This window comes from Theobroma cacao, chromosome 4 (genome assembly GCF_000208745.1).
Source record: "Theobroma cacao cultivar B97-61/B2 chromosome 4, Criollo_cocoa_genome_V2, whole genome shotgun sequence".
NCBI lineage: Eukaryota > Viridiplantae > Streptophyta > Magnoliopsida > Malvales > Malvaceae > Theobroma > Theobroma cacao.
This window is the reverse complement of record NC_030853.1, coordinates 26,700,624-26,714,520: the sequence shown is the minus strand read 5'-3', so window position 1 is coordinate 26,714,520 and position 13,897 is coordinate 26,700,624. Positions and strand designations below refer to the sequence as shown.

Sequence of the window (13,897 nt, the reverse complement as noted above, 5' to 3'; positions counted from 1 at the left end):
GGTTTCATTAAAGAAAATTGCAATGCCAAGAAGCATTGATTCTTGCACATGGTTTCATTTTTTTTGTCATTATTTCAGGCCAAAACTAAGGCTGATATGTCTGTTTGACACTGTCCATCATGTTCATGCCAACCAAACCCACACTTCTCAAGTTACAGTTATGATAGTTAGGATCCCAGAGTTGAAAAGGACAAAGTTATGTACAGCATATTGTTGGAAGGGAACCAACCAAAGAATAGTTTGGTTACTAATCTGAAGGGATTTAACAAAAAGAGTAAAAAGGATAAAAAAAATAAAAGGGCAAGCTATTTAGGGGGAACAAAATCAGATACTGTGAACTGATTGTCTCAAGCAAGAATTGGATAAAAGATGATGGAATTGATTGCCTTCAACAGTGGCCACCATACTTTGTTATTTGACTATGGTTGTGTGAATCTGCCCTGCACATGATTTTTTCATGCTATAAAAGTGTCTACATTATTAGCATTTGGCCATCATGACCACAATATTTGGCAATTGAGTACAAATTCAAACTGGTTGCAAGATGAATTATGCCATTGCTTGCTAAACTTTTTCAAATGCTTTTGCTCCATCCAAAGGAGAAAGGAAGGTAAAATTTTTCATTTCAATGGTCAAGTCAAATTAAGCACAAAGGTTGGGTAATTTAATGGAGTTAGATTTGGATGACAGGGCATTACCAAAGTAGTACTTTTTATTGTTAATTCTACTGATCATTTTTTTTTTGAGCTGAATACTATTAAATTTGGTACTAGGTGGTTTGAATTTAATTCAAGAGCTGGACCATATTATAATTCCCTTCCCTTGGACCACCCAAATGACAAAATGTTAAATGAACAATAAGATAGTAGTTTTCTCTTATGTGTTAAACTACCTATAATTTAATACATAATAGTTATAAAACTTGTTGAATTATTCAGAAAATTTTGAATAATTTTTTTTATTGTATTTAATTAAATTTTTATATTTTATATTTTGAAAAAAATAAATCTTAATAACTAATCATTGATTAATTATCGTTAGTTGAAAATGTCATTTATCATTTTATGTTTCATGATATTGATGTGATATATTANAATGGTTATTAGTTGAAATGTCATTTATCATTTTATGTTTCATGATATTGATGTGATATATTAACATATCATAATTGAATAATGATATAATATGTTGATGTGATATAAAGATATGATCATGTGATTTTTTTATTCTCTACCTCAGTATTATATAAATATAAAAATATAAATGATATTTTGACTAATGACAAGTAGTCAATTATCAATTATAAAAATTTATTTAGCTCAAATAAAAATAAAAAATTTAATTGAACGTAATAAAAAATATAAATTTATTTGAATATTTTTAAATAATTTTAAGAATTTTTTTTTAAAAAATATTATACCATAATTTAATTAAGAAATTGAGATTAAATGACAAGTATATTAAGGATTTGTTTTACTAAATAAGAGAAACTAGAATAGAAATCAGTAAAACAAATTATTCTACTTATTATTTTGTTTAATTTATTTTTCTTCCTTTTAAGTTTATTATAAGATTAATTGAAATAATATTTTACCTTTTATTTCTTAAACCTCATTTCTCTTCCTTTTTCCTTTCCCTTATAGGGCGTAACTGTATAAGGACTTGTTTGTCAAAAAAAGAAAGAAAGAAATATGAAATAGAATCATTATAGATTTAAGGTGGTAATTACCAATTTACCATATTTATATGAGAAAAAAACATTTTTTAGGCATAAATATATAAATCTTAAAAAAGAACAAAAAATTCCCAGGAAACTGGGTGAAGTTGATGGGTCGGGTCAAAACTCAAAAGCCCTGACAATGAGCCAACATGCTCTACAAGAGTACAGGGGGCTACCAACTATTTTGATTTTGAAACCACTAGCAGCCAGTGGGCTACTCAATTAAATAAGATTAATTAAGTTCTCCTAATTTGGCAGTTCCTGAATTAATTAGTCCTATTTTAAAAGAGAAAATTAAGCAAATTAAATATTTTCCTCTAACCAATCATTTAATAGTAAAAATTTTACATTTTTATTAAAAAAGAAAAGAAAATAATAAAAAAGGAAATAAGAGAGCAAGTTCCCTCCTTTCCTGGCTCACATGCAGCCTTCCCATATTGGACCCTCTGTCTTTCTCTGACTCTTCTTATTCTTATCTCTTCAAAAAAGGAAAAACAAAATTAAAAAAATTAAAACAAAACCCAAAAATTCATAAAAAAAACCAAAATTACTTTTTAATTTTTGAAAAAAAAAAAAAATAATTTTTTTTCTTTTCTCTTCCCTCTTCTTCTCCCTCCAACCCCAAACTCCCAAGCACATTCACAAAAATCTTAATTTCAAATTTCGCCTTTTTAAAATCCATTATCAACTCTATACAGAAAGAAGTAACTTGGGTACTTTATCCTTTCAGTTGTTGATTCCTATTTTTTTTATTAACACTTCTGTTGCTTTTTTTTGGATGGGTTTTCTTGAAAGGTGGGGTTTTGTTTACTTTCTTGTATAGTATAGCTATTCTTTTCTTTGATTCTTTGCCCATCAATTTTTTTTCTTAACTTCTTTACCAGATTCCCCACCTGAGTTTTTTTTTTAGTTACTAGTATTATTTTTATTTGGTTTCACACACCCACATGCATGTTCTTCAGTTTCTCTGATCTGGATTGGATCACAAGGCTCTATTTTTTTTCTTTCTTTTTTCTAATTTGAAGAGGAGTAAGAGAGAAAGAGAAACGGAGAGGTCTTTGGTGGGGTTAAGTGCTTGGAAAATCTCTTCTTTCTTTTCTGGGAGCAATCTTTGGTTGCTTAGAAGAAGAGGAGAAAAAAGGAACAAGGTGAGAGATTTTCTTTTCCTTCTTCCTTTTTGTTGGATCTCTATTTTGGGTCCACAAAGAAGATTCTTTTTTTTTTTTTCTCCTTCTTGTTTCTGTTATGAAAGTAACAATAGCTGTCTTATTGCATTTCCATCTGAGTGAAATTTGAATTGAGTTTGATTGGTTTTTGGCCAAAATTGCAATGTGCTGCTCATTCTAGTGAAAAATTATGAATTTTGTTTATTCTTTTTCATTTGTTTAGCTTTGTTGGTTTGTACAGAGGAATAGTCTACTTCTGCTGTGCTTGCATTGTTGGGGGTTTTGAATTGAAAATTGAGTTTTCTAGTGTTGAATTATTGAAATTGGGTTTTAACCGGAAGAGCTTTTCTTGGGGTTGTAGCATATTTTGACTCCTGAGGCATGGCGGGTATGGATGTTTCGAGGTATGCACATAGCCCCGTGCACAAGGCTGTTGCCATGAGGGATTATGCCAGTCTCAGGAGGATGCTCGCGGCTCTCCCACGCCTTGGTAACCCAGCTGAGATTCGAACAGAAGCAGCGTCATTGGCTGAGGAAGAGAAGGCTGATGCGATCTCTGCTTTGATTGATAGGCGTGATGTTCCTAACCGGGATACCCCTCTCCACTTGGCTGTTAAACTTGGTGATGAAACTGCAACGGAAATGCTTATGGTTGCCGGTGCTGATTGGAGCTTGCAAAATGAACAAGGATGGAGTGCACTCCAAGAAGCAATTTGTAGTAGGGAGGAGGCTATTGCTATGATTATTGTTCGACATTACCAGCCTTTGGCATGGGCAAAATGGTGTAGAAGGTTGCCTCGCTTGGTGGGAATTATGCGAAGGATGAGAGACTTTTATATGGAAATCACATTCCATTTTGAGAGTTCTGTGATACCTTTCATTTCCAGGATTGCACCTTCAGATACATATAAAATTTGGAAGAGGGGGGCAAATTTGAGAGCTGATATGACTTTGGCTGGATTTGATGGATTCAGAATTCAGCGTTCAGATCAGAGTATTCTTTTCCTAGGTGATGGTTCTGAGGATGGGAAGGTTCCTCCTGGATCGCTTTGCATGATCTCACATAAGGATAAAGAGGTGATAAATGCTTTGGATGGTGCTGGTTCTCAAGCAACTGAGGAAGAGGTTCGACAGGAAGTGGTTGCAATGTCTCAGACTAATATATTCAGGCCTGGGATAGATGTGACACGGGCAGTTCTTTTGCCACAAATGACGTGGAGGCGACAAGAGAAAACAGAAATGGTGGGTGCCTGGAAGGCTAAGGTGTATGATATGCATAATGTCGTTGTTAGCATCAAATCTAGGAGGGTGCCTGGGGCCATGACAGATGATGAGTTCTTTGCAACTTCCAATGAAAACGAAACAGAGAGTGAAGAGCTTGATGAGTTATTGACAGAAGATGAAAGGAGACAACTTGAAGTTGCTCTTAAGTTGGATTCTTCAGAATTATCCAATGAGAATGGTGATGGCATTGTTGGGCATCGTCATAGTTGTTATGAGTCTAGGGAAATTCCTATTGAAGAGTCCAATGGTTATAAAAATGGAGAGACTAAACAGGAAAAGAAAGGATGGTTTGGTGGATGGAGGAAACGGGAGACGAAGCATGAAGTACAGAAGAAGATTGTGCCACCAAGAAGTTCTCTCTGTGTAGATGAAAAGGTGAGTGACCTACTCGGAGATTCTCCATCGGGGAGTCAGATCAAACCTGGTAGACATTCTGTGGAGATTGTGGCGAGGGATGATCATCGGAGGATAAGAGATTCGAGAACATCTACTTCGATGAGTTTGGAGGGTGGAAATCGGCGTAAGGACAGTGGCCGTGAGAATGAGTATAAGAAAGGATTAAGGCCTATTCTTTGGCTTTCACCAAACTTCCCACTACAGACTGAAGAACTCCTGCCATTGCTAGACATTCTTGCAAACAAGGTTAAGGCAATTCGTCGGTTAAGAGAACTGCTCACTACCAAGCTTCCTGCAGGAACTTTCCCAGTCAAGGTATGTTGTTCTCTTTCGCTGTCAGATTGGATTGTTTATCATTGTTATTCCTTTTTGCAATTCTTTTAGTTAAACTTTATGTGCCTTTTGCTTTTACTGTTATTTCTTGTTGTTGTTCAGATTTATGTTGGTTCCCATCAATGCACATGTTTTAATGACCGTAGTTTTGTCCTCTGCCTTTTTTATATTTGTTTGATCTTGCCGCTTCTCAATTGCAGGGAAGATGTTTCCTTCTAAAGGGATGTTTGGTGTGACAGATATCTAAGGTTTTGTTTTTTTAAATCGTAGATAGAGCTTTTATTGAAGTATCAGGAAGATAGATGCTTTTCCACATTAAGATGTTAGAATCCATTTAATCTTATAGAAGCCACATTGGGCTTATACATGACTCCTGTAAGATATAAGACCAGGATTTTGGTATCTGCGTGCCTGGAATAAGATGTAGTGGTTTCCTTCTATCTTTTGCTGTATAGACTTGTCAGATAGTAGGGAGGTTATACTTACATTTTTAATTTTGATGGTGCCAGTGCACTGTACTCACTCATCTGTTATTGGGTTCTCTGTGCGAAAAAAAAGAAATAGAGCAGTGGTAGTGGTTATGTGCACTGAATGCTAGTCTTTGCTGTAGTTATCAAGTAATGATTGGGAAATTCAACAAAATAACATCTATGAGAATACTCTGGAGATTTTAGTTTCAGCTTGGATATTTGAGCCTTTGTTCCTTGTAGTAGGTATCATGATAGTTTAGTTTGTTCCTTTGGTTCATTTTTTATTGATACAACAAGGACTCCTAGCTGGTGGTGTGTTCGAAAAACTTCTCCCTTGAGATTTTGATGGAGTCCTTATTGCCCAGCATTATCCAACTAAGAAGTGCATGAACTGTGAAACCTTTGACTTTTTGCTAGCTGCTTCAAGTTTGGTTTCTAGTGATCTAGTAATGGAGGGACTTATCGATATAGGTTTCTGACTACAGGCAATTGAAATGGAAATCATATGTTCATATGCATAGCAGGATTGCCTTCTGGTTTTCCCTTTTCATGCTGTGTCTACTTTGTTTGATCTTTGGTTGGTTGAATTGCTCTTTGCTGTAGGCTAAACACTTGCACTCTTTCTGACTTCGCTGTTTCTTGTTCCTTCTTGCTTTAGAAGATCTTGATTTAAGTTTTTATTTTCTCCTATTATTCATTCACTTTTTCTATGCATTTAAAAGCTGCAGTTGTTTGTATGGTGCTAATTCTTATCCTCAATATACTGATGATGTGGTCCAGAAAACTTTATTGTGTCTTGGCATATGTTTCTTGGGCCTAAAAATATGCCCTCTCTCTCTCTTTTACTTAGTCCATTCTGCTCAGTAGCTATATGAAGACTTCCAATAAACTACACCTATTCTCGGACATACATGTTTGTCTTTTAGTTGTTAATTTGTCCATTTGGAGTTCAATTTTGTACCAGATTAAACTTGGTTTTTGACATGATTGTGGCTTTGTGGAGTTCATTTGACCATTGTGCTTGTGCTCTTTCTCAATGTCTCACAAGCAATGCAGTAAACAATCATGTACATGGAATTGAGTACAGGTCATGAAGCACATATTGGCAAAAAGACATTGGACTTGGTCTTGGTTTTCAGATGGCATCCCTGTTTTACAATTAAAAAATGTGGCATTTATTTGTTTGTAAACAAATTTCTAATATCTGGCAAAAAAAAAAAATTTCTGAAAGTTAATTTACTTTTTTATATATATATTTTAATTAGGATTCCAAAAATTACTGTAAGAGTAGAAGTTACCTAATTTTATGGAGAAGTATTTAATGTTTAAATGATTTATTAATTATATTTGTGTAAGGAGGGTTGATTTATATAAATGTTAATATATGGGCTCTTGTGGTAGAAAAGATTTACTTTAGAAATTGAAAATCATTGATGGGTATTTGGAGAACAATATTTAAAGTGCTGTTTGTAGAATAATTTAATTGTCAAGAAATGCTACCTTGAAAATTTGAATTAGAAAGAAGAATAGAGTATCCTTAACACACATATTGAATCATTAACATTGAATTACTGTTATGATGAGTGGTCATTTTAAAGTTTATTCTGGTCCATTGGTCAACCTGTTGCTGGATTTCTTCAAGTTATTATCTCTTGTTTTGGTAGCACTATATTATCCTTCATGTTTGTTTCAACTCTCAATGTGGTCAAATTTTGGGTGTCAATGTTATTTCCCAGTTGGTGAGAATGCATCTCCAGACTTGTTAATAGAGGCAAAAATCTTTGAAGATTTTAACTCAGCTATGTATGAAATATACGCACATGGTTAAGCTCAGTAACAAATAATACTTATCCCTTGTCAATATATTGTTTTAACTTTTTACCAAGAAGTCTTCATGGTTGCTCTTAGGTTGCTATCCCTGTGGTTCCAACAATCAGAGTATTGGTTACTTTTACGAAGTTTGAAGAACTACAGCCTGTGGATGAGTTCTCGACACCCCCTTCAAGCCCCACTGCTGTCCAAGAAAGCCCTGCAGTGACAAATTACTCAAGTTCATCTTGGTTTCAGTGGATAAAGGCACCATATCACCGCCCTAGCTCATCCACTTATAATTACAATAAGATAGAAAATCTTCAAGATCCATTTGCTATTCCTCCAGATTATACTTGGATTACAGCTGAAGCAAAGAAAAAGAAGATGCAGGAGAAGAGCAAATCAAAGAAAGGTAAGAGTCAGAATCATTGAAGGCAGGCTAAGAACCAGATGTAAACAAGTTCTTAGCTTTCTAAAGGAACTCCAGCAGATACCAAACAGGAAATAGTGTTTCATTAATCTTTAAAAATTGTGTTTCTGTTAGTGGAAAAGGAAATAGAAAAATAGATAATTGGGGCTGTGTTCTATGAAGTGGATGATCCCTTCTGTCTTGGGAAAATTTGGTATATCATTGTGGGGGTGGAAAAAAAGGTGGAAATAGAATGTGATTCTTACAGCATTTGCTTGGCATTTGGTGGGATGTTACACTCGTTGGATTACTGATTTACATCATGACGTGTGACTAACTTTTGACAACAGTTACTGACAGAATTGGCAAAGTTTTATTTCTGGCAGCCGAGTCAATTTTTTACTACTACCTGTTTCAGTATTTTTGTAACCATTTTTAGATCATTTGTTTTAATAGGCTATGGCTTCTCCTTGTGTAATGTGTCTTTTTGTGTTTGTTCTCCTGCTCTTCCTGATTCCAATTAAAAATCTCCTACCTGTTTTATTTCACTTTTATCTTTATTTCTTTTGTTTTTTGTGTACCATGGAGCACAAAATCGTCCAAACGAACCCTGCATCTGTGCTGTTGTAACGAAACTTTGTCCTAAATTTCTCTGATGAAGGGCTGATTTATGATTGGTGGAGCATTCTTGAATCTAAGGTGACGTTTGGTAGACTGCAAGTGGGAGACATTTCTTGCAATTAGATTGCAGGGAAGCATATTGTAGCGTTTGGTTGATGTTTTGAGGATGAGAAAATAATCCCTCGGCAATATGATTGCAAGTAACTTTCCCTCCGTAAATGGAAAGTAAAAATATCTTTATTCTCCAATTTAACTTCTACACCTTTCTTTACTCCTTGCCTTCTTCACTTTCTTCCTTCCTTCTTGCCTTTTTTTCCTTCTTCTCACCGTTCGTAGGAAAGGTTGTTCATCGCCGGCACATTTAGATCGAATTTCATCATCAAATTTAAAAATTGGAGAGATTGAAACTTAGGTTTTATGAAACTTTAATTCAAATTTTCTTAAAATTTGAAAGTATGTTGAGAAAAATTTATGTTTTTGATATTAAAAATTGAAAAAAAAAACATTTAAACGGTTTAGAATCAATGAAATTTACTTAAAAATTGAGAAAATTTGAGAGGAAAAGGTGTTTGGATAGAGAGAAAGAATGCATCAAGAACACTTAAAATAATATATCTATCGATAGATGAGAACATTTATTGATAAATTACGTTCGAACTTAATAGTGGGTATCTATCTATCAGATTTTTCTTTGAATAATTTTTTGTTTTTAATTTTTATAAGTTAAAAGTGAAAATAAATATTTAGCAATTTTACATATTTTAATATTTAAAGAATTAATATAAAAATATTATATTATTTTTCAATGTTATTATTTATTATTTTAATTACTTAAAGTTGAAAAGTCAAATTTTATATTAAAAATTATAAATTTATTCAATTTATATGTTTTTTTATATATAAAGATAATTTTGTAAATTCATATTACATTTCCAATAAAGTGTTTTCAAATCAAACATTACAATGTAATCTTCTGAGCAATCATATTTCCAATAATCATCACTTTTTTTTATTATATCAAACGCGGTAAAATTATATTCTTAGCAATTATATTTTCAATCATCACATTCCCAGTAATATACCAAACGCAATCTAATTCATGAATATGATTAAAGTTGGGAGACAAAATGGGACCTAATGACAAGTCTTGTTCTCAATTAACATGTTCCTTAGCACTATCATAGAGTCAATTTCTGTTTCTACCTGAATCATTGCTTATTCTTAATGCTGAGAATGTTGGAAATACAATTGGAAGGATTCGTTTAAATGTAGAGCAAAAACTTATTAGTATAACAGTGAATTGGGTTTTGACGCACAGAGTCTTTGGTCTGGCCATCTTCTCTTTCATTGAATTACCAAGTAATTATAAGGTTCTTGACCTTGCATTCTCTTAGTGCTTAGGACACACCCTGCTCTTTGATGGGTGTTGCTATTTCATTCGAAGGAAGAATTGATAAAAAAAAAAAAATTGTTTCTTTCCTATGCCTCCCAGTGTGGCATTGGCTGCTAAAACAACACATCAAGCAAAGCTAAGGCTTCATCATTCTCCTTTTTTCTTTATTTTTTTGGAATGATGGAGTGGTTTTTATGTGCTATGCACTTTTGTTTTGGATCATGAATTTTTGTTGCAGAGTTGGTTTACATAGAGAAAATTGTTTCCGAAGTTTGATTACTACCATAACTGTGATTGCAAGCATTGTGGTAACCACATATTTGCTAGATCTGTCACTTTTTGCTAACCTTCTTACACAAGTAGCATTGCAATTTTATTCTTTATCCCGGGTTCTAGCCAAAGCAAGGGTGTTCCATCATTTCAGATTCATTTATCATTCCTGTTTAGCAGACTATTAAACTTTTCAATACTGTTTTGTAACTCTTCCAACTTCTATTTGTATGATGAATCCTTTAAGTTTTTGAAAACCAAGGAATTTGATTATGCTGCTGCCATGTGGTAATGTGGCCACCCAAGTATATGAAGACAAGTCCATTAGTTTAATGTTTCTTTTTAAAAAGTAAAGTGACAACATTCAATCAAATATAAAGCATCTTAGCAATCATGTTTTCTGTTAGTGCTTGCTGAGGCGTGTGCATTTATGCTATGATTGTGGTAATGAGCAAAGATTTCGATAACTTGTCTTTTAGGGGACCTACAAGGATCTGCAACCCCCATAGTAATGTCAAGTTAGCCAAGGCCAAGCTTGTTCAAATAGGTAAAGAGAAACTTGGGATTTGCAGGGAAATTTTCAGTTGCAAGCCTGCTCCATTGGCACTTGTCAAGATCATGAATAAACAAGAAGAACATTCTAGCTTTCAAAAATTTCAAGGTTAATTGAAGATTTTGATGCAAAGTAAAGAAAATTTTTTATCAGCTTCTGGGATGCTGCAGTAATTCCCATATGATTTTGAACTCATTTGATCACTAGATTCACTTACCAAGGGGCCACTTAATTAACACATGCACCTAAAAAGAAGAAGAAACATATGCACCTGTTCTGAAATAATTATGACCAATTTGCTTTTGTTTTGCTTTGAGGGTGGGGTAGGGGAACACTCAAAATTAACACCCCCCCACTGGAGAAGTGGCCCTGCCTCTTCTCCCCATGCCCCAGATTTAAAGACATTGATTGAACAATGAAGACTCTTGTGGGCACTCAAACAGCAAAAATCAATTTTCATGCATTCCTTAACCCTAAACGAATCTGGCTGCACTTAACACAAATCTGTCCGCAGATGCATCCCCTACTTTGATCAGATAGCCGATCATTTGTTAGAGTTAATCAGTTTGGGGCATTGACAGATCTGGTGTACCGTCTCAGTGCTGTGTATTTCTATCACTTTCTACATCAAGATGTGGGGAATTTGATTTTTATTCATCTTGCATTTCTGAAATCTACAAATCTGGCTAATAATGAATAGGCAACATTTTTGCACTAAGCAGTAGAAGGTTCATATAAATGTTCTATACAATTTTCATCCAGGATCACAAAGTCGCTAAGGTCATCTTGAAGAAGGACATTACCTACCAGGCATGTTACTTCATTGAATCGCACAAACGCAAGAGTTCCTAACTCCCTCGAGCTCTCCATCATCTGACACACTTTTATGATAACAAACAAAGAATAAGGAAATGTAGAAACTTGGTTTAAGCTTAAACTATATGAAAGGTAATGCTAACAAGTATCCTGACAACACTCGTTGCATTGCTATATATCTGAAAGTATTTTCATATTAAAAGGCAGTGATTATTTTCGATGTCTAAACTAAAAAATTCAGTTAAACAATAAGCTTAACAAGTGTCCTGGTTAACAAGACCCTATGTGAAATTTAGTGGTCAACTAGCTGCGCCATTTCTCTTTCTATCCTCACTGGATTCATCATTGTAAGGCTGCTAGTTGCTGTAAATGTGAAACACATGCGACCTTTTGTTGTCCCTGCCATGTTTCATTTCATAAATGTCCTGAAAATTCAAACTAGCACAAATTGTTTATTGCAGAAGGTCTTACCTAATGTAAATTAGTGGCTAGCTAGCTAGTAGCTACTTACAGGGTTAATCATAAAAGAGTAAAGAGCTGCACTTTTACCTGAAAGGTAGGTTTTTCTAAATTCCAAATTCTTAAACTCATAGGTGTTTAGGTTTAAAGTAGCTCAGACATCCATAATTTACCCATGCAAGTGAGATTCTAGCTATGCAGTATAAATTTACACAAAAAATTTAGGTAGACTGGTAGGGGGAGAGAAATTTTTACCTTGGCTCAAACTCCTGAACATGAGCAATATCTTTTCCATGAGCATCTGGCCAACTCACTTTCCTCCTTTCTGTCTTTAACTGATTCTCCTGATCTACTGTAGTAGGTTTCTTGAGATTACTCTTGCGAGTGGGAATCAGTTCAATGTGAGGCCCATTATAAGTCCCACTGCATCCACTGTTGCTGCCACCACTTCCATTGCTGATCCTGTCTTGGCCTTGTGATTCATCATTACCAACTTCTTCCATGACCCCATCTTTCTTTTCCACAGCAGACCGTTTCTTGATGTTGCTGCTACCACTGCTTCTGCTGTTCTCTTGATCACCTTTGCTATCAAAATTCCTCGATGGTACATAGCAAGAGCACACTAAAGCGGTGCACCTGTTCTGCGCCGACGCCGCCAGGAGTGCAGACGAACAAGCTTAAATCCTTTCTATATATCCTGATACCATGACCAGAACCCAGCTTTATTTATTATAGCTATTTGATCAACCAAAAAAAAAATGGCGAAGAAATATATCCTATATATTAGTAAGAAGGTTGTCTCCAAATGATTGTAACTTTGCTTTACATGGAAGAGATTGGAAAACAGCTTAATTCTTTGGGAGGTCGGAGATCTATGCAATGGAATTTTCAGCTTGAGAAAAGATGCAAGAATGGATATACAAGGAAGCGCAATTATGTATGATATAGCTCCCCCCACTCAAAGTTGTTTTCTTTTGCTTTTGCCCTTAGCACTCATTAGTGAGGTGAAAATGGGTGAAACAAAAAGGATTGGGGTGCTCACAGCCCCCCCTCCCCTCAACTTTTGACTGTTTTTGTGTGGGGGATGTTTTCATTGTTTGTTATTAGTTTGGGATAGGCATCTCATCTTTTCCCTTTCTTCATTTTGTTTTGCTTTTCATGGCACCAGCCTGCAATTAGTATGTGGTAAAGTGAGGAAATAATTATAGTTTCACAGGACACATTGAAAATAAAGGAAAGGAGAGAATTATTTCTTAGCCTTCTTTTTCTTTGCAAGGTGTCCTTGTTTATATATGTATATGCTTTGTGTTGTTTAGGGGGTTGGGAGGGGGCCTAACTTTTTTTTCTATGTGTTCAAAGTAATGTTTATATATTAACATCAAACATCACTTCTTTCACTTCCATTTTAGTCTTCATTGATGTCATGAGAGGCTGTTCCAAAGATTCTTAATTCAATAGTAGCTACTTACAAAACAGTTTTACTCATTTAATTATCACTTATTTTCGTACATTAGTTTGCACAAATTAAACTGCTTTGTTATTAACAAAATAACTCATCAACTTTATATATATATATATATATATATATATATTAGTCCATCGTACGTGCATCTAATTCAATTTTATGCCCCATGTTATATATATGTTGAATTATTATTTAGTTAATTTTACATACAAATTTTAATAGTTATATAATATATTTCAAATTTATTTAATTATAATTGAAATTTTTATCTTTTAAATATAACTTCAACAAAAAGGAAAGAAAAAACAGAAATGAATATTTTTCATGATGGATCAATAGTGTTTACAACATTTAGTAATTGATCAATTTTGAAATGAATGAATTATCGTAATTGTATAAAATTTTAAATTTCTTCAAAATTCAGAAAAAAAAAAGAAAAGGAAAAAGAAAAGAAGTTCGAATATATAAATCTTGGCCAGCTCTCCCAATAATGTTTACAGGAAAACATGCTTTTACCCTTTCTGCATCTTTTTGATTTCTACACATTAGCTGCTAGGTTCTAGCTCGACCATGTGCAATAATATCACCCTAAAAGGCTTGGAGATGCCATGTTACTTGGTCAGACCAAATTATTTTTTCTCTCCAAAATTATAACTCTGGGACAATGTAGTTAGACGAGATTAATGTTTTCACCACTTCCTTAAAATGGATACAATGAATGGAGTTCATA

The 13,897-nt window shown here is 34.1% G+C and overlaps 2 protein-coding genes across 7 annotated transcripts; one reads left to right on the top strand and one right to left on the bottom strand.

The window, feature by feature from the left end:
• LOC18602779 (ankyrin repeat domain-containing protein 13C) lies at positions 2,279-8,138 on the top strand. Of its 4 annotated transcripts, none has more exons than XM_007034379.2 (3): positions 2,279-2,868; positions 3,128-4,881; positions 7,259-8,138. In XM_007034379.2, exons 2-3 carry the CDS (start codon positions 3,268-3,270, stop codon positions 7,331-7,333), a joined length of 1,689 nt encoding a protein of 562 aa, XP_007034441.2. In that variant the 5' UTR covers positions 2,279-2,868; positions 3,128-3,267; the 3' UTR covers positions 7,334-8,138. The 4 variants fall into 4 exon arrangements, with proteins under 4 accessions (XP_007034441.2, XP_017975460.1, XP_017975459.1 ...); XM_018119971.1 differs by having other exon boundaries at positions 2,283-2,433; positions 3,248-4,881; positions 7,278-8,138; XM_018119970.1 differs by having other exon boundaries at positions 2,283-2,868; positions 3,248-4,881; positions 7,278-8,138.
• Positions 11,063-12,843, bottom strand: LOC18602778. Of its 3 annotated transcripts, none has more exons than XM_018118920.1 (2): positions 11,958-12,829; positions 11,063-11,308 (listed from the first exon to the last, which is right to left on the bottom strand). In XM_018118920.1, exons 1-2 carry the CDS (start codon positions 12,203-12,205, stop codon positions 11,248-11,250), a joined length of 309 nt encoding a protein of 102 aa, XP_017974409.1. In that variant the 5' UTR covers positions 12,206-12,829; the 3' UTR covers positions 11,063-11,247. The 3 variants fall into 3 exon arrangements, with proteins under 3 accessions (XP_017974409.1, XP_017974410.1, XP_017974411.1); XM_018118921.1 differs by lacking the exon at positions 11,063-11,308 and adding an exon at positions 11,366-11,642 and having other exon boundaries at positions 11,958-12,843; XM_018118922.1 differs by lacking the exon at positions 11,063-11,308 and adding an exon at positions 11,366-11,668 and having other exon boundaries at positions 11,958-12,841.